Genomic DNA, 20,867 nt, shown 5'->3' with positions numbered 1-20,867 from the left:
GCACCACCACGCCTGGCCTTTGTATGGTTTTAGGATAGATGATTACTCAGCCAGTTGCCAATTGGCCTCGTCCTTAAAATTGCTGTATTTATTCTCTCCCCTTAGAAGAGTCCAGACGCTCAGGGCCCTGCTCACATTCAAGGGACAGGACGAAGTAAGGAAGAGGAGGCTGGTGCCGTCCCCAGGCAGGCTCACCTTCACAGCCTCTGAGCCACGTGCAGATCATAGTCGCTGTCGGAGGAGTTGTCCGGCTGGGTGGAGGCACGTTGCAGGGCCCCTTCCAGAGCTGGGAAAGAAAGGAACTGTTTGTAGAAGCTCAGAAGCTACGCGGAGCCCCTGAGTGGGTTGGAAAGATCACAAGGGCTTTGTGAGCTGGCAACAGCCCATATCTGTTTTGATCAAATCAGCCAGCACTGGCTAATGATGCTGGACCCTGCGGTTTAATTGTTAGTGCCAGCAAGGGAACCTTGGTACAGGGCTCCTGAAGGCCACTTAATGGCTCTCTTCTGGCTGAAGGAATCCATGCGGCCTCATTTGCCATCAGCCCCACGAGGCCCTGCAGGAAAATAGGCCCATTAGGTCACAGTAAGGCTGTGGTTAATGGCATCTGTCCAAGTACATTCTCCTCTCTAGATGAATGGCTCAAGGTCTCAAAGGGCACCAGGAAGCCTGTGAAGGCCTCTCCCACCCCCCTACAGGGACCTGCTGTCAAGCAGGCAGTTGGAGCCCCTCCCCCAGGCCTCCTTTCTCTGGACCACCTGAGGAGCTTCAAACATCCCCGTGACAGTGCTGGAGGGCTGCCCAGGAGCCCCCTGCCGCTCACCTGGGTAAGCCGACAGGCGGGAATTCCTGGGGGGCTGGCTGTATTCGTTATCCACACAGGAGGCTGTGGGGCTCTCAACCTGGGACCGGACAGTGGCAGCGTGGCTGCGGTGGAAAGATACTGAGTGGATGGAGGAGATGGCATTAGCCTTGCTGCTCTGTCCTGCTCCTTCCCAGCCATGCCCTATCCCCATGAGGTCATGGGGGAGAGGCAGGGGCGCCAGCCACGGTGCCTTCAATGTCTCCCCTCCCTTTTTCCTGGGGAGGTTCATGCTAGTAGGGCCCACAACAGATTCAGAGCCTTGTGAGGTTGGCCAGCATTCTGATTGGCCAGGTAAAGTCTTTAGGGGATCAGCTATTGAGTTCCCAGAAGGGAATTGGAACACAGAGATGGACACCCTGCCCTCCAGGGCCAGGGCATGAAGCATGTGGACTGGGAGGAAGGAGACCTGTGCAGGCCGGCGCTGGAGGAGAGAGGGCAACGACCAGGACTGGGTTTAGGCTGGCTATATCAGTGTTCTAAAATTGGCCTTTTATTTTTTATATTTATTTATTTACTTATTTACTTTGCAGTACTGGGGAATGGAACCCAGGAGCATTCTACCTCCCAGCTACACCCCCACCCCTATTTTTTATTCTTTATTTTGAAACAGGGTCTCACTGAGTTGCAAAGGGCCTCACTAAGAAGCTGAGGCTGGCAGTGAATCGCGGTCCTTCTGTCTCAGCCTCCCAAATGCTGGGATTACAAGCGTGCGCCACCACGCCCAGCCTAAAACTGGTCTTTTAAATTGTCCCATGGTGGCAACAGGAAGAAATGGCCCTATAGTGAAGCAATTAAGGTGACCAATCAGAGGGTATGGGATAGGGGAGGATGGAGCCTCTTTAAAATTTAGGAGGTACATAAACAAATATATCAAAGTTAATCACCAAAGAAGCATGGGATTGAGGGAGTGGGAGGGAATGGGATGGGGGCTGGATGAGGGCTAATTGGATGATGTGTGCTTGTATATCCTCTCAAGTCTTATATTCCAATGTGATGTATGATTACAATGCACCAATAAAATTAAAAAATAAATATAAACATAAAAAACAAAACAAACAAACAAATAAATAAATTGTCCCATGGTTGCTGGGCATGGTGGCGCACACTTGTAGTCCCAGTACTTGGGAGGCTGAGACAGGAATCACAGGTTCAAAGCCAACCTCGGCAACTTTGTGAGGTTCTTGGCAGCCTAGTGAGACCCTGTTTCTGAATAAGAAATAAAAACCAGGCTGAGGAGCCAGGTGTGGTGGCGCATGCTTGTAATCCCAGCATTTGGGAGGCTGAGACCGGAGGATCGCAGTTTGTGGCCAGCCTCAGCTTCTTAGTGAGGCCCTCTACAACTCAGTGAGACCTGGTTTCAAAATAAAGAATAAAATATAGGGTAGGGGGTGTAGCTCGGAGGTCGAATGCCCCTGGGTTCCATCCTCAGACCCTCAAAAAAAAAAAAAATAGGCTGGGATGTAGCTTGGAGGTACAATGCCTCTGGGTTCAAGCTCCAGTACCAATTAAAAAAGAAAAGTCCCATCATAGAACTACCTTGAGCAATACTTCCTTCCTGCCTTCTTGTACTGGGGATTGAACCCAGGGGCATTCTACCTCTGCTACACCCTTAATCCAATAATCCAATTTTATTTTTTATTTTCAAACCAGGGTCTCTCTAAGTTGCTGAGGCTGTCCTTAAACCTGTGATCCCCCGTCTCAACGCCCCCCCCCCCGCCCCAGGTACTAGGATTATAGGCATGTGCCATGGTGCCTGACTTGGAACAGTCTTTCTTAACACCTCCCTGCTTTGTAGGTGAATAATGCAAAACTGCCCATGAGTGCCGGGCATGGTGGCGCATGCTTGTAATCCCAGTTCTTGGGAGGCTGCGACAGGAGGATTGTGCAGGTTCGAAGCCAGCCTCAACTACTTTAGTGAGGCTCTCAGCGATTTAGTGAGACCCTGTTTCCAAATAAAATATATAATGGGTCTGGGAGTGTAACCCGGAGGTAGAAGGGTTTCTAGGAACCCCAGTACCACCAAAATAAATAAATAAATAAATAAATAATAAATAAATAAAATAAAAAATAAAAGCGAAAAAAAAAAAAAAAACCAACAACAAAACCCCCAAAAAAACTGCTCATGAAGGTTCAGATAAGTCCAAAAATAAAGAACCGTATTTAGTTTGGCAGGATTTCTGGTTTTCCAGATCAGACTTATCACAGAGTCCCCTTTTGAGAATACGGCATCTGTTGGTCACTGTGCTGGGGCATGCTCCCCAGGGGGGCAAAGGCCGTGGGGACTTCTGATTAAATCAACAGTGGGATGAAGTAAGAGACAGAGGGGACACCGCGGTGTCTGAGGCTTCCGAGGCAGAAACCACCAAGTCATCTGTCCTGAGAAGCCTCGGCCCCCCACCCCCGGGTGGGGACATCTGTTGGCCACAGTCAAACCTTAGTCTGAGACTTAGGTGTGACCTCTGAGACACAGTCTGAGCCTTGATGGAGATCGGAGGCCTCCGGTGCCCGCAGGCTCTGTGACCAGCAGAGGTCCTGACTGCCTCAGTGGCCGAGTTCCGGGGTGGAAGGGGACCGCACCTCTGGGACACTCACCATTCTGGCTCATGCCCGTGGGGCCAATCCACTGGCGTTGCTTCTTCTGGCGAACTGGGCAACACAGAGAAAGGCAGGCAGGTCAGGCTGGCCGGGTGGGCAGACGGGTTGGGGGAGGCCGCCATGCCTGGAAGGCAGAGCTGCTGGGTCCTGCCCTGTCCAGTCCAGCCTCTCCAGGGCCCTAGTTTCCTGACTTGCTGGGGAGGGGGAATTGGGGCCCTGAGGTGCCAAAGGAGTGTGCCCAGGAGGGCATGGAGGTGGCTGGTTTCCCAGGGAGACCTGGGCGAGCACGAGGGGCCCAGCACTGCCCACCTCTGCGCTCAGTTCCCAGCGTCCTTTAATGTTGCTTCCTCGTCTCTAAGTTTCTCCTGAGTTCTGCAAGGCAGGCTCACCCCCTGTTCTAAGGGGTACAGCTGCCCACTAGGTAGAAGAGGAAACTGAGGCTGGGCGAGGGGCAAGCGGCTCGTTCACTGTCGCAGGTGGTGGGACATGGTAGAGCTGGCCCAGCCTGCCAAGGTCCCCGCCCAGCGGATGGCCACACCTCTCACTGGCCAGCAGAGGGCCTCAGCTGGGCCTAGCTGTGGGCCAATCAGAGTTTGGGTTCCCTGGCTTTTGCTACAGGGTGGTGGAAGGGAGGCGGGAGGAGCCACCGGCACCTACATTTCTTCACCAGCTTCTTGTAGGCGAGCGGGCCACACACGACCAGGAGCACAAACAGCAGCACCAGGGCCAGGACGATGCTCGCCACGGTGCCCGCGGCCAGGCCGGCAGGGTTGGGGTCCTGGCCTGGGCGAGCGGAGGCCAAAAGTCAGTCTTACTGCCCCCCCCCCCCCCCGGCATCACAGCCATCCACTCGGGGGGCTTCCCAGGGTACCCCTGCACCTTCCAGAAATTCACCAGCACGTGTGGAGGGGAACTCGCTGTCTGTCTGGTTGGCTGTCCCTCTCTAGGAGTCTCTGCTACCCAACTGTCATCTACTATTTATCATCTACAGCTGATCAGCACTTGCTATCAGTGATTGACTTTTTACCACTTGCTACTTACAGGTGATCAGTTTTCTCTTCTTTACCATGTGTACCAATATACAACATATATGAAGGCAGCCAGCTTTTATTTATCTATCCATCTATCCATCCACCCATCTATTCATCCAGCCAACCATCCATCCATCCATCCATCCATCCATCCATCCATCCATCCATCCTTCTATCCATCCATTCATCCTTTTATCCAACCAACCATCCATCCATCCATTCACCCATCTAACCAACCAACCAACCAACCAACCAACCAACCAACCAACCAACCAGTCAACCATCCCTCCCTCCCTCCCTCCCTCCTTCCTTCTATCAATCCATCCTCTATTCATTCACTCACCCTCCTATCCAACCATCCATCCATCATCCCTCCATTCTTCCTTCCTTTTATCAATCCATCCTCCACTCACCCTCCTATCCAACCATCCATCCATCCATCCATCCACCCACCCACCTACCCATCTATCCATCCATTCATCCTTCCATCTCTCTCTTTTATGCGGTATTCATTTACTCTTTATTTACCACATATGTACCACCTACCCCTGGATTTTCAAGCTTCCTTCCCGAAGGATAGAAGATGAAGGAAGAGTGCATCCTCCATCAGCTGCCTAACAGTGCTGTGCTGTGGCCCCTGCCTCCTCTTTATCATTCATGCACACGGCTATTTGAGCACTCTTGGCCCCAACACCCCAGGTGCATCCTTTTTCTGGGCTGGAGGCACTCTGCCACTCTCCAGGCTTGTCCTTCAGGGATGTATGCACTGACCAGGCCCCAGGAGGAAAGCCCAGAACTGCCCTTCCCGGCCGAGAGCCATGGTCAACTCACATTTGACAAACACCCTTCTGCAGCGGCCTCTCTTCTCCACAAGCTCGTGGCACTGGGACAGCTTCTCCTGGGAGCAGGAGAACCCATTGGCCGTCTCGCTGGGATCCAGCACGTGGTGGGAGATGAGGCTGCCACACTGCTGCACCCGGCACAGCTCTTCCCATCGCGCCTGGCCCCTGCCCGCGGAGTCGCACAGGGCTGCCCACTGCCTGCCCTGGCGCACCTCTGCCGTGCCCTCGCACATGCCACGGCCGCCCACCAGGCGGCTCTGCACCTTGGGCTGGAAACCTGGGAAGAGAAGCAGGGGTGAGAAGGGGCTGGGACCCCACTGCCTCTAGCCGGCAGGGGTGCAATGCCTGTTGGCAGCCAGCAGCCGTGCCAGGTAAGAGAAGAGCATGGATCTCTGGCTCCGGAGGGCCCACCTCCCTCTTAGAAGCACCCCTTGTTCTCTCGCTGCGCTTTGGGAAGAGGGAGGGCTTTTCAGAAGGGAGAAACTGAGGCCAGGGCTGGGGAACAGATGTCCTGTTCCAAGTCCTGGCACTTCCTAGGGGGACAGACCTGGGGATCTGCTGCCCGGGCCAGCCCTGGACTTTCTGCCCTTCAAGCCCAAAGGCCAGGCTTCAGGAAGGGGGCCTGGCCACTTCTGCTTCCGGGTGGAGCCTTGGGTCCGAGGCAGAGGCCCTGCTACACTCTGTGACGTGTGATCTCACCAGCTTTGGCCAGTTTCTATGGCAACAGCCATGTTCAAAGCCCTGGTAAATCCCCGACTTAGAAGAAACTTCAAAGGCGAGCCCCTGGGTATGGTTCTGCAGGTTGAAGCTTGCAGAGTGCTGTGGGGTGAGTGGCTGGCAGCGGCCCTGGTCCCCTCCTTAGGCCAGGAGACCCCAGATCTACCAAACCTGCCAGGAGACCCTGCCTCCTGCCGCAAGCCCTGCCCACGCCACATGGGGCGGCTGAGCCAGCGGGCCCTCTGGGCTTAGTGTTGTTTTGTGAATTTTCAAGGTGCTGAGTGGGAATCCTCCCCACCTGGCTCAAAGGCCAGGCCCCTACTCCCTTGTCTTCCACGGGCCCCCCTCCATCTCGTGAGCTGCACACACACACACACACACACACACACACACACACACACACACACACACGGTTCCAGGATGCCTGTTGCTTGACTTCGATGAGTCTAGGGCTCACTCACCGGAGCAGAGGAGGGCGAGCGCCCGGCCTCCCTCCCAGGGCCGGGTTTTCCGGAGGCACTGCGGTAAGGAGGTGCAGCTGGAGTTGTGGATCCGCCATCGAATGGGCAAGGGCCTGCGGTCCCGGAGCTCTCCCGCTTCAGGTGCTCCCGTCTTCACCTCCGGCAGGTGCTTCAGGAAGGAGCCGCACCCAACAGCGCTGCAGATGAAGTTCCCCAGCTCCCGGATTCGGTCCTGGTTCCCGTAGCCGATGGTGCCGCCCAGGCTGCCTGTGTAGAACTCCACCGCACCGGCACACTGCAGGTTCGGGGGCCCAGCCACCAGCTGCAGCCTGGGAGGGGCTGGGAGGCGAGGAGCAGGCCTGAGTGAGGCCGCCATCACCGCTACCCGCTACCCGAGGTGGTGAGAACCAGACTTTGCGTGTGACACACATCCTAAAATTTCCCCTGAAATTCGCCTGTAACTGGGACTTATGGGTATTTATTTATTTGATGGTACTGGGGATTGAACCCAGGGGTATACTATCTCTATGATAACCCCCCTGCCCTATTTTATTTTTTAATTTTAATATTTATTTATTTATGTATTTATTGTGGTACTGGGGATGGAACCCAGGGGCATTGTACCTCCGAGCTACACCCCAGCCATAGTTTTTAGTCTTTTTAATTTTGAAACAGGGTCTCACAGAATTGTGAAGGGCCTCGCTAAGTAGCTGAGGCTGTCTGTGAACCACGATCCTCCTGTCTCAGCCTCCCGAATGCTGGGATTACAAGCGTGCGCCACCATGCCCGGCTTATCTCTTTTATTTTGAAACACAGTTTCACTCAATCACTGAGGCTGGCTTCAAAACTGGGATCCTCTGGACTCAGCCTCCCGAGTACTGGGATTACAAACGTGCACCACCACACCCGGCCCTCCTGGGCTTTTATGTGCTAGATCTGCCAACCCGGTGGGGCCTCAGAACCCTCTTACCTGTGGGCTCTGGAGTGGTGGTGGGTGGGGGGCTGGTGGGTGGAGGCATCGTTCTCTGAGGCTCTGCAAGAAGACTGTGGTGAGGGAGGGGTGGGGGGTTGGGGGAGGGGGGAGGAAGGCCTGAGCAGTGTCAGTGTGAGGAATACGGAGCTTGTGACAGAAATGCCACTTGCCAAACAAGCTTCCTCCACCCACACAGTCCTCGGCCTCCAGGGGGTGGGCAGCGCCACCCCTTGACAGATGGGAAGAGAGACAGTGGAGCTGGCTATTGGCAGAGCCCACCCAACCAGACAGTACCAATAGCCACGGCCGCCCCCTCCACTCCCACCAGTGGACGTGGATGTGTTGGGGGGACTGTAAACCGGAGTCCGGCCCCCAGGTCTTGGGAGGTGCCCAACCCAAGGACGGCCCGTCACCCACCTACGCAGATCAGGGCCAGCGGGAGGCACAGGCTGGCTGTGCTGCTGCAGTTGGAGAAGGTCCCCAGGGCTCCGTGGCAGACCACTTGTCTCTGGGGTCTGTTGAAGTGAGAGGAGTGGGCCAGGAGCAAGGCGTGCCCGCAGCGGAGCTTCTGGCAAATGGTGGAGGCCTGGGGGGAGCCTTCCTGGTGGTCCCGGCTCCGGCCCCAGCTCTGATCGCAGACCGTGTGCCACGAGTCCCCGCTGGACCACGAGACCTCCAGCTGGCCCTGGCACTGGGAGCTGGAGCCGGTGAGCCTCACCTGGAAGGCTGCGGGTCAGAGAGCCGTGGCAGGGCAGCAGGGTCAGGTGCGGGCAGGGAGGACCACCCTCTGGGCCTTGCCGCCCCTCCCCACAGGGCCCCCGCTGTACCCTGTAAGCTCTGTCTCTTCAGGGATTTTTTTTGAGAACTCAGGCTGGGGCACCCAGGCAGTCCTGAAGCTGGGGCTCTAGATTACAGAGTCAGAGGGGAGTTCGGAGCAGCAGGCAAGATGGTCTTGGCACCTGCTGTCTGGTAGAATGGCCCCATTCTTGAAAATTCTCTGAGATAGGGCCTTCCTTCCTTCCTTCCTCTTTTAAAATCAGTTTTATTGTGGCACAATTTGCATAAGGTAAAATGTGCTCATTTTAAGGGTGCTGTTCAATGGGACTTGACGAATGTCTGCAAACATGGGACACCACCATAATCTAGATATGGGACATGTCCATCACCAGAAAGCTCCCTGACAGTTCATTTCCCTGACTCCGCCTCCGGCAGCCGCTGATCTGCTTTCTGTCACGAGAGATTACTTTTGCCTGTTCTGCGATGCTGTATAAATAGAATCAGAGAGCACGGATTTTTTTTCCTGTCCTGGCTTCTCTCCCTCCCTGTGTAGCTGAGGTTTTTGCGTGTTGCTGCCTGGATCAGTAGCTCATTCTTTTTTTTCCCCATGCACCATTCAGGGTTTTTCTGGGTTTGCCTACTGAGTCGAGCTGCTGTGAACATCCGTGCATGGGTCTTTGTGTGAAAGTACACTTCCATTCTGTGAGTAAATACCTAGGAGTGGAGTTCCTGGGTCACAAGTAGGTTTGTGACATTTGTGATTTCATAAACCACCATGAAGGGGGAAAATATCTTTACCGATCTATATCTATATATCTAAATATGTAGACATCTATACATCTGCAGATATCTCTATATATCCATATGCAGAGAGATATACATACCTATATCTATCTATATATACTATAGAGGACAGAGAGAGAGAGAGAGAGAGAGAGAGAGAGAGAGAGGGAGAGAGAGAGAGAGGGAGAGAGAGAGAGAGGGAGAGAGAGAGAGCGCGCTACACAGAGTACCCATTGGGGATCTGTGTTGTGGGGACCTAGGCCCTCTCATAGACACCAAAATTCACAGATGCTCAAGTTCCTCATATAAAAAGATATATAGGGACTGGGATGAGCTCCGTGGTTGAGTATGTGTTTAGCGCGTGCCTGGCACTGGCTTCAATCCCCAGCAGTGCAAAAATAAATAAATAAAATGGCATCATATTTGCATAGAACATATACATATTCTCTCATGTACTTACTTTAAGCTTTGTGTGTGTGTGTGTGTGTTTTACTGGGGATTGAACCTAGGGGTGTTCTACCTCTTAGCTACACCCACAGCCCTGTTTTATTTTTTTATTTTGAACCATGGTCTCACTAAGTTGCAGAGGGTCTTGCTGAATTGCTGAGACTAGCCTTGAACCTTGAACCGCGATCCTCCTGTCTCAGCCTCCCAAGTACTGGAGTTACAGGCATGTGCCACCGCATTCTTATATATATATATATATATATATATATATATATATATATATTTTTTTTTTTTTTTTTTTTGCAGTACAGGGGATGGAACCCAGACGCATTCTACCTCTGAGCTATATCCCCAGCCGTGTGTGTGTGTGTGTGTGTGTGTGTGTGTGTGTGTGTATATATATATATATATATATATGTATATGTATATATATTTTTTATTCTTTATTTTGAAACAGGGTCTCACTGAGTTGCAAAGGGCCTCATTAAGTAGCTGAGGCTGTCTGCAAACCGTGATCTTCCTGTCTCGGCCTCCCAAATGCTGGGATTACAAACGTGCGCCACCATGCTGGGTTTATCCTTATACTAAGAAACTCTAGATTACTTATAATCTAAGTACAATGGAGATCTTGTGTAAACAGCTATTATACTGTATTGTTTAGGGAATGATGGCAAGAAAGGACGTCTGCTCAAGTCCAGAACAGACGCAGCCAGCAGAGACTTCATTGCTCTTTTTTGGGGGGGTCTACTGGGAGTTGAACTCAAAGGTGTTCTACCTCCAAGCTATACTCTCAGCTCCTTTTATTTTTCATTTTGAAACAGGGTCTTACTGAATTGCTGAGCCTGGCCACAAACCCGTGATCCTCCTGTCTCAGCCTCCCAAGTCCTGGGATTGCATGCGTGCACCACCACGCCCGGCCCTAACTGTATTTTTGATGTGCAGTTGGTTAAGCCTGTAGATACGGAGGGCGAACTGTGTGCGTGCGTGCGTGCGTGCGTGCGTGCGTGTGTGCGTGTGTGTGTGTGTGTGTGTGTGTGTGTGTGTGTGTGTGTTTGCATAGAGTTTATGGAAAGACATACAGGAAGAAATAAGTGTGGTTATTACCTGGGGTGTTGAGGTGGGCATGGGGTGGGGAGGGACTGGGCTGCTGGGGACAGGAATGGAAGTAAGGCTTCGCTGCATATCTTTTTATATAAATCTTTGAGCCAGGCGAATGGATTATTTATTCAAGACTTTTTTTTTAATATAAAAGGCTCTTCCAGGGGATTCTGAGGGTGAGGCTTTCCTGGTTGGGAATCACTAGTGGGGTGGAGGGCCCAGGTCCTGCCCAAGGCCAAGCCCTTGCAGCCCTCGTCATGGTGGCCTCGTGAGGCCTACCGTCCAGTCCTGTTTCTTCCCAGATAAACTCAGGGCAAAAGGATCTCTGTGGCAAAAGGAGCTGTAAACTGCTGAGTTAAAAAATGTCAGCTGGCACCAATTAAAAAAGAAAAGTCAGCTGGATGTGGCGGCACATGTCTGAGGTCCCAGTACTTGGGAAGCTGAGGCAGGAGGATCATAGGTTTGATTCTACGGCCCAGGCTCAGCAACTTAGTGAGGCCTGCCACAGCTCAGTGAGATCCTGTTTCAAAATAGGGCTGAGGGTGTAGGACAGAGGTAGAGTGCCCCTGGATACTGTGCTGGTAGACTGCCAGCACAAAAATCAATCAATCAATCGATCAGTCAATGGGCTGGGGGGATGTAGCTCAGAGGTAAAATAGCCCTGGGTTTAATCCCCAGCACCACAAGAAAATTTAAAAACATTAAAGCCGGGCATGGTGGCGCACGCTTGTAATCCCAGCATTTGGGAGGCTGAGACTGGAGGATTGCGGTTTGTTGATAGCCTCAGCTACTTAGTGAGGCCCTCTGCAACTCAGTGAGACCCTGTTTCAAAATAAAGAATAAAAGCTGGGCGTGGTGGCGTACCCTTGTAATCCCTGTGCTTGGGAGGCGGAGACAGGAGGATTGAACATGTTCAAAGCCTGCCGCGCTGGCTTAATAGACCCTGTTTCCAAATAAAATATAAAATAGGTCTGGGAGTGTAGCCCAGAGGTAGAAGGGTTTCCAGGAACCCCAGTACCACCAAAAAAAAAAAAAAAAAAGAATAAAAAATTGGGCAGGGGGTGTAGCTCGGAGGTCAAATTTCTCTGGGTTCTGTCCTCAGACCCGAAAACAAAAGAAAACAAAAGAAAACATTTAACACGTCTTCTCTTGAGGTCTTCTCGGAGCCTTTACTAGGCTGTTGGCCTCCAGTGGGGGATGTGGCATTGGCTGCCCTTTGCCCAGCCTGGTTCATGGCAAGTGAGAAACACTGGCTTCTCGGCTTAGGGTTCCATGGAACACCTTTTGGGAAACACTGGCTTCTAGGATTACAGCCTGGGCACTCAACTCACTGGCAACCTGGCACAGCCTCTCTCTGCAGTCTTACCGCGCAGGTCTCTGACTGTGGACAGCAAAGATGACCCCTGCGGCACTGGGTAGGAAACGGGGCTTTACAAGGCACATTTACGAGCAGAGTGTCCCGTGTACAGAGATGGGGCCAGCATAATAATTATTATGAGATCTGCTATTTGGGTGGTGCTTTCTGGCCATCGAGGGTGTCCACCTGCTCATGAGCATCTGAAGTGCGTGTGTGTGTGTGTGTGTGGTGGGTTCACTCTAGTAGAAGTGACACTCCAATTAGCAGCCCCCCACCTGATTGCACTGCACCCCGCTCCTGTGCCCCCAGGCCTCCGTACCTGGCTGGTCCTTACGCGGGCTGTCCTGGCTGTGCAATCCGAGGCAGGAAGGGACTGCAGAAAAGAGAGAGGGAAGTTGGGAATGGAGCCTCCTACCCTTGCCTTCTCCCTACCCACAGCCCCTGCGGCTGTGGCTATGGGGTTCTGGGGCGAGGAGTTTTTGTGTTTTTTTTTGTGTGTTTTTTTTTGTGGTTTTTTTTGCGGGTTTGGGGATGGAACCCAGGGGCACTCAACCTCCAAGCTATACCCCCTGCTCTATTTTTTATTCTTTATTTTGAAACAGGGCCTCACTAAGTTATGGAGTGCCTCACTAAGTAGCTGAGGCTGTCTGCGAACCGGGATTCTCCGGTCTCAAGCTCCCGAATGCTGGGATTACAAGCGTGCGCCACCACACCCAGCTTGGGGCAAGGATGTTTTTTATCTACAGCTTGGAACCCCTAAGTGATCATGAAATCAATTTATTGGGTTGCAACCACCATATTTTTCCTAAGAAACTTTATTTTTTTATTTTATTTATTTATTGATACTGGGGATTAAGCCCAAGGGCGTTCTACCTCTGAGCTACACCCCCAGTCCTATTTTATTTTTTGTTTTGAAACGGGGTCTCACTAAGTTGCTGAGGCCCTCACTAGGCTGCTGAGGCTGGCCGAGAACCTGCGATCCTCCTGTCTCAACCTCCCAAGTACTGGGATTACAGGCGTGCACCACCATGCCTACCAAACTTTACTTTTTTCAATGAATACAAAGTTGATTTTTCCTTAGCACACAATTCTGATTGTTAATGCAGATGATCCATATGACAAGACCTGTTCTTTCACTGAAAGGAATTCCACATGCTGTCCCTCTGTAGGGATGCAGCCGGCAATTTTTTCATGATGAAATGGACATAATAGAGAATGTGGGAACATATGGGACATTGGGAAGGTCAAACTCACTTTTTGTGGGTTGAGAGTTGATATAAAATGCACCAAGTGTATCGCACACTCAAAAATGTTTGACCTCAAGCTGGGCGTGGTGGCGCACACTTGTAATCCCAGCATTTGGGAGGCTGAGACTGGAGGATCGCGGTTCGCGGACAGCCTCAGCTACTTGGTGAGGCCCTCCGCAACTCAGTGAGACCCTGTTTCAAAATAAAGAATAAAAAATTAGGGATGGGGGTGTCGCTCGGAGATAGAATGGCCCTGGGTTCCATCCCCAGTACCGTAAAAAAAAAAAAAAAAGTTTGACCTTTATAGTGTGTGTGTGTGTGTGTGTGTGTGTGTGTCTGTGTGTCTGTGTGTGTGTGTGTGTGTGTGTTACTGGGGATAGAACCCAGTAACACACACCCTCAGTCATACTTTTTATATTATTATAAAAAATTTTTTTTTGGTACTAGGGATGGAACCCAGAGGCTTTCTATCACCAAGCTACACCATCCAGCCCGATTTCATTTTTTATTTGGAAACAGGGTCTCACTAGGTTGCTGAGAGCCTCCCTAAGTTGCCAAGGCTGGCTTTGAACCTGTGATCCTTCTGTCTCTGCCTCCTAAGTACTGGCCTATTTTATTTTTATTTTTTATTTTCGAAGAGGGTCTCACTAAGTTGCAGAGGTCCTCGCTAAATTGCCGAGGCTGGCCGTGAACCTGTGATCCTCCTATCTTGGCCTCCCAAATACTGGGATTACAAGTGTATGTCACCAGGTCCGGCTCGACCTCTATAGTTCTAGAGGACCAAGCAATCAACCAGAAAGGGAACCCAAAACAATGTTTGCTGATTTTTGGTATCACCAAAGCGGAATAAGAATAGCGCAACTTAGCTGAGTGCGGTGGCGCACGCCTGTGATCCCAGCATTCGGGAGGCTGAGACAGGAGGATCGTGGTTCGTGGACAGCCTCAGCTATTTAGCGAGGCCCTTTGCAAGTCAGTGAGACCCTGTTTCAAAAATAAAAAGGCTAAAAAAAAAAAATAGGACTGGGGGTATAGCCCAGAGGTGCAATGTCCCTGGGTTCCATCCCTAGTACTGCTAAATAAATAAATAAATAAATAAATAGCAACAACCTGATGTTTAACAGCTTCCAGGGGAGACCAAGGCTCAGAGACAGAAGGACAGGCCGAAGGTGGTACAGCGAGTCGCTGAGGGAGCGGAGACTGCAGGCCAGTTCCCAGGGGTGGGGATCTGGCCTTTTCCAGTGGAGGCCACTTGGGGAGGGGGGTTTCTCCTCCTAGGAGCCCATGTGACCTTGGAGCTGGAGGAAGGGGCTCACGGGGCTCAGCAGAGTAGCAGTGCTAGGTTTGTTCAAGGCTGGCAAGAAGGTTTAATCTGGCTGGGACAGGCTGGACCTGTAGCCTCAAAGTCCAGCCTTAATGTAGCAGGGAATTTTGATTTTATCAGTCTGACCCTCCCCTTACCTTTCTGCTGGAACTGAACTGAATGTTTCAGTTGCTTGGGAGAAATTGTTGCTGGCTTTTAAGAAATATGTGTATAGTTTTTTTGTTTTTTTTTTTGGTGGTACTGGGGTTCCTGAAAACCCTTCTATCTCCAGGCTACACTCCCAGACCTATTTTTTATATTTTAATTTGGAAACAGGGTCTCTAAGCCAGCACAGGAACCTGCGCGATCCTCCTGTCTTCGCCTCCCAAAGCGTGGGGATTACAAGCACGCGTCACCACGCCTGGAGAAATAGGTGTGTTTTAGCCGGGCGTGATGGCGCATGCTTGTAATCCTGGTACTTGGGAGGCTGAGACAGGAGGATCACAGGTTCACGGCCAGCCTCAGTTACTTAGGCCCTTTGCAACTTAGACCCTGTTTCAAAGTAAAAAATAAAAAATAGGTCTGGGGTATAGCTCGGAGGTAGAATGCCCCTGGTTCAATCCCTAGCACCCCCCCCCACACACACACACACGAAGAAATAGGTGCGTTTTGAAAGCCCCGTTCTTGCCCAAGTGTCCTCAGGCTCGTGGATGGATTTTAAGGGGAGGTGCATCTAGCCCCACACACGACCCCTCGGGACGAAGTTGCCGTGGCCCCATGACACGTTCTCGCCTTTGAAAGATCGCATCCCGGAAGGGATGGTTGTTCTCACAAGCGGGGTGCTGGGCCTGGAGCAGCAGCTGGAGCTCGTCTTGGGTGGGTGGAGAGAAATGGTCCAGCTGTGGGTGCTGTGATGTGGCGCAGTGGACGGGCGGCCTCAGGAGGACACGGTGAGGGAAGACGCTCTTTGCTGCTCCTCACCTCGTGCCCCTGGCCTCTCCCTCTTCCCTCTGGCTCGGGTTCCCCAGGGGTAGCGTGGATGTCCACCTTTAGAGAGTCACGCCTTCAGCTATATCATGAGGGCTTAGGCAGCTTGAAGAGTTGTCTACGGAGGAGGAGACGTGTACATCTGCCCTTTGCTGCTGTGTTTCAGAGGCCGGCTCTGGCATCTGGCCTGTGGGCCTGGGGGGCAAGTCATCACCCCTTGTCCTAGCTTGGACACGGGGCCACTTATCTGAGGATGAGATGACGCACTCCACACGAAGGCTCAGCCCAGTGCCTCCCTGCCGCACTGGCACAGCGCCGGGATCTGTGGGGCGGGCCAGGCCTGGAGCAGGCGCGGCCAGACTGCGGGCCTTCCAGGGCTTCCTGGAGGGAGAATTAAATCCCTGTCTGGGACTGTGGGGCTTCCCCTCCCCTTCTCACTTGCAGACTTAGTGTTCCCAGTCCTCAGAGTCAACATTCATGGTTAACAGCAGCCACCAGTTGTGGACTTTTATGACCAACACCCTCACCATCACCATCACCTTGACCAACACCCTCACCATCACCAACACCTTGACCAACACCCTCACCATCACCAACGCCTTGACCAACACCTTCACCATCACCATCACCAACACCTTGACCAACACCCTCACCATCACCAACACCTTGACCAACACCCCCACCCTCACCAACACCCTCACCCTGACCAACACCCTGACCAACACCCTGACCCTCACCAACAGTGCCATCACCAGTACTCTCCAAACACCCTCACCCTCAGCACTGCATCACCACCATCATTGGTACTTATTAAGTTTCCACTCTGCCAGGTATTTTTACACCTTCTTCTTTTTATTTTTTTCGGTACTGGGGATGGAACCCAGGGGCATTCTACCTCCGAGCTCTACCCCCAGCCCTATTTTTTATTCTTTATTTTGAAACAGGGTCTCACTGAGTTGCTGAAGGCCTCACTAAGTAGCTGAGGCTGTCTGCGAACTGTGATCCTCTCGGTCTCAGCCTCCCGAATGCTGGGATTACAAGCATGCGCCACCACACCTGGCTTCCACCTTTTTCTTAATCCCCACCGCAGTGCCCTGAGGCAGGTGCTATTAATTTGGCTCCCATTTCACAGATGAGGAAACTGAGAGGGGTTAAATCACTTGCCTAAGCTGCTAGAGGCGCAGCCGGCCACGCGAGCTGCCTCCGTGCTGTGGAGGGGTGCCTGCCATGCTGGGCCTCCGTGCTGTGGAGGGGTGCCTGCCATGCTGGGCCTCCGTGCTGTGGAGGGGTGCCTGCCATGCTCGGCTCTGCTTCCCCAGCGCCTGCGCGGTTCTGGCTGTGAGCCTCAGCAAAGCAAATGAACTCGTGATTCTGCTCAGCCCGCGAAACAGGCCGTGGGAAGACTTAGCCATGAACTTGCTGTGTGACACTGGCAAGTCACTCCATCTCTCTGGGCTCAGTTTCCTGGCTGCAAAGTGAGCCCCCAACTTCCTCTCAGATCAGGCATCTGCGATCTATAATTTTTAGTTACCACCGTATGTCAGAAGCTGGAGAGGGAGGCAGAGGTGGACGGTAAAATGCGCCGCTGGCTTGGAATGTCAATTTCCAGCCAATTTTTCAAAAAAGAATTCCTTTTGTTTTCTTTGCCTGTTCGGGAATGCCTTCAGGTTTTGATCCTCTACCACCTATTTTCATTCTCTGAGCTATTTCTTAAATGTGTAAGACCAACACCCTCCTTCTCCTGGACGCTGCAGACTTCTCAGGGTCTCCCTGACTCCCTCTGGGGCTATGATTTGCTCCTGCCCCGCCCTTCCTTTAACCTTTCTGCAGCCAGAAGCTCACGATCTGACCCTTTAGGCCAAGCCCTAAAAGTCAGAGAGAGAGAGTCGGCGGCCTTCCTCACGGTCCCTGAGCCCCGGCTTCTTCACCTCTGTATTTATAGATATTTAATCATTCAGCGTGTGCCTGTCCCTGTGAGGTTAACAGGATGAGTTCCCCAGAGCGGCTCAGTTTACACCTCGCCCCTTCCTTCACCTTCTCAGCCCACTCCCTCAGCACGACTCTCACCTTGGCTCTTTCCAGGCGCATCCTGCCAACGGTGGTGACTTTTATTTGTTTTGCATGGTGCTTAAAATGTTTTTGAGCGAGCGAGCCAGGCGTGGTGGCGCGCGCTTGTAATCCCAGCATTTGGGAGACTGAGACAGGAGGATCACAGTTCAAGGTCAGCCTCAGCTACTTAGTGAGGGTCCTTTGCAACTCAGCTACTTTGTGAGACCCTGCTTCAAAATAAAGAATAAAAAAGTAGGGCTGGGGATGTAGCTCGGAGGTAGAATGCCCCCGAGTTCCATCCCTAGTACCCCCCCCAAATTTTTTGAGCCCATAAAAAAAATCTCCTTTTATTTTCCTTATTAAACGAAATCCTAAGATGTTTTTGAAAAATAGGGCACCTTGGCTACAGGCTGTATTACCAGGCGCCCCAGGCAGCCGACTGTTCCTCTAGATTTGCCAGCACCCAAGGGCACCTCCTTTCTCCCTGGCTTTAAGCACGCTATGCCATCTGCAGTGAAACATGGAATTTTACACTAAATGGGATGCATCGAGGTTATAAATAGCCTCCCATCGGCTCGGGTCCGGACTGGCATCGCCTGCAGCCACCAGAAATTTACAAATGTTTTCTGGGTTTGGGAGCTGCTGCTGAACATTCGTGGACCTGCGTGATGGTTCCTGTTTCGCGGGTGATGAGGTTGCCGTGGTACATCGGGGCAAATACTCGGCAGACAATTTATAAAGCCGGGCAGGCTGGCTGCAGGCCCGATGCCCCTGGCCCTGCCTGGGCTCCGTGGAGGGGTCCTGCCTGGGGTCTGCAGCCTGTACAAGTGAGGGTGGAGACAGGGTGTGGCCAGCTCAGAATCGGGGTGCCCAGAGTCACAGGGAGCTGGTACATTTTAGACCGCAGTCACGGTGATAGCGCTCCTACCCCAGGCAATCAGGGTGAGGGTTTTTTACATAGACCCCATTTCTTCCCAAAGCCCGCTATGACCTCTCAGCTTCTCTTGGAAGGACCCCAACCAACTGCGTCTGTGTGGCATGGATGTCTCGTGCTCTCTTTTTATAAACAATGATTCCCTCTCGCGGTCCCTGCAGCTCGCCGTGATGGCAGCCCTCCGATCACCTCCGATGTGGCTGCCTGGCTGTAGGAAGGACTCTGGGTTTCCCTCCATCACTACTCCACACCGGCCCATTTGCAAGGTCAGAAACCCCACCTTTCTGATTAAACAGTAGCCAGTGGCGTCCTGTCTAACTTTGAAACAGTATCAGGGCTTCTGGGAAGGGAAGATCAGAAACAGCCAAAATTTCCCGTCTTGGATGGAGGAGCGGATGAAATGGTTGGTTTATGACCGGGAACATCTTTATGTGTGAAACCCATGGAGCGCCAGGTGCGGTGGTACATGCATGTAATCTCAGCTGCTTGGGAGACGGAGGCAAAATTCCAGACCAGCCTGGGCAACTTAGCAAGACGCTGTCTCAAAATAAAAAAAGAAAAAGGGCTGAGAGTGTAGTTCGGGATAGAGAGCCCCAGTTAAGCTCCAGTACCGCAAAGACAAAGCGGAACAGAAAAAAAAAATATGGAGAACGGGACACCGGCTCAAGTCAAGAGAGACCCGGGGGACAGAGCCCTCCAGAGGAACAGTGGATTGGGCTGCGTCCACGTGCGGTCAGCGGGTGGTGGTCTTCACTAACTTATTTTCCTTCTCCCCGGTGGTCGGCTGCGTCTCACTGAACTGACATGAGTGTCGTGCCAGGCGCCTGTCTCTGCTGTCTCAGTGACAAGCCCTCCTCTTTGTTTAGAGATGCTCTGGCTGGCACGGAAGCTCGCTCCGTCTGCAGCCCCGTGAAGAGGGCCTGTGCTCACCCCTCTCTTCCAGATTAGAAAATGGGGTTCCAGAGAGACTGAACCGAGCGATCGCCCTGGGTTCCACACCTAGCTATGGGGGGTGCAAGGCCCAACGCCCCATCCTTGAGGTCTGGCAGAACCCTTAAAGGAATCCCTCTTTATGTGCACATTTATGTCTCCCTAGGGAAACAGGACCATGTTTGATTTGGAGGGCTGCCCCCAGACCTGGCGCGAGTAAGGAGCAGGCAGCCCACACCGCAGCCCACACCGCACCCTGTTTAACTTCTATGCTCTTCATCTTCTGAATCCCCTGATGCATCTGGCCTGGGGCTCGGGGGACAAGGCTCGAGGACCTGGAGAGGCGACAGTTTCTCCTCTGCTCCCGTGAGGTTCTCCAGCTCATGGGAGGAAGGGCCCGCGCCCTCAGGGGGGTCTCCACAGCTGCGGGCGGCCTCTCCCTCCCAGGGACCTGTGTGCCCTGGGCCCGTCTGCTGGCCGTCCTGACTGGCCCGGAGGGCAGTTCACTCATTTCCTTCAGATATTTGCTCAAATATCTTCTTGTGAGACCCACGGATCCCCATGGGTATGGAGCGCGTCTCAGGGCTCCGGGTCCCCAGCCTCCATATCCATCCCTGCACCACGGTGGCCGGGCGTCCACATATTCCCCAGCCCGCCTTGTCTCTCATCCGTCCCCTCCATGACCTCCCCATGTCAGATCGCCAGGGCAGGAGACTTGTCTGTTAGGTTCACTGCGTGTCCTCAGCACATAGTAGGTACGCAGTCAACACTAGCTCATGGAGTGAATCTGATATAATTATTGCCGACATCCTTTGAGCTGGCGCTGGACCCTTTTCTTTTCTTTTTGTTCTTTTCTTTCTTTCTTTTTTTTTTTTTTGTATTGGGAATGGAACTCAGGGGCATTCTACCTCCAAGCTACACACCCCCCCTCAGCCCTATTTTTTATTCTTTATTTTTTGAAACAGGGTCTCACTGAGTTGCAAAGAGCCTCACTAAATAGCTAAGGCTGTCCATGAACCACGATCCTACCCTCTCAGCCTCCCAAATGCTGGGATTACAAGCATGCGCCACCACACCTGGATTCTGGACCCGGGTTTTAGTATGTGAGAAGGCTGAGCCCCCAGGGGATCTTGGCACTTTGGGTGGCCAAGTAGAAATCAAATTAGATCTGCATCGCTCAGGAGCCCCCATCCACAGGGCCGCGCCACCACGCCCGGCTCACTGCCGCTATTATTGTGAATGTTTATTGGGCACTAACCTATGTGCCAACTAAAATATGTGACTAAAACTCTCGGTGCATGGGCTCCATCCCATCAACCTGTAAGAAGTGTTATTACTTTCAATTTACAGGTGAGGGAGCTGAGGCTTGCCCAGCAGGCAAGGTCACCCAGCTGCCTGGAATTCCCAGTGGCATCTGGAGTCCCAGCGTGATGGCGGCCGAGCCATCTCCCACCCAGGCAGCTGAGGCCCAGAG

The 20,867-nt window shown here is 52.5% G+C and overlaps 1 protein-coding gene across 1 annotated transcript; it reads right to left on the bottom strand.

The window, feature by feature from the left end:
* Positions 1-197: 197 nt before the first annotated feature.
* On the bottom strand, positions 198-15,301 carry CD5 (CD5 molecule; the record flags this gene model as incomplete). Its single annotated transcript, XM_080691852.1, has 10 exons — positions 198-286; positions 824-943; positions 3,458-3,511; positions 4,118-4,243; positions 5,323-5,610; positions 6,512-6,850; positions 7,482-7,544; positions 7,902-8,210; positions 12,266-12,319; positions 15,244-15,301. The coding sequence occupies 10 exons, from the start codon at positions 15,299-15,301 to the stop codon at positions 198-200; spliced, it is 1,500 nt and encodes a 499-aa protein (XP_080547978.1).
* Between the last annotated feature and the right edge of the window lie 5,566 nt (positions 15,302-20,867).

The sequence above is a fragment of the Muscardinus avellanarius genome (genome assembly GCF_963383645.1).
Source record: "Muscardinus avellanarius genome assembly, chromosome: 1".
Classification (NCBI taxonomy): domain Eukaryota; kingdom Metazoa; phylum Chordata; class Mammalia; order Rodentia; family Gliridae; genus Muscardinus; species Muscardinus avellanarius.
Note: the sequence above shows the minus strand (reverse complement) of the source record. Positions and strands in the feature narration are given on the sequence as shown.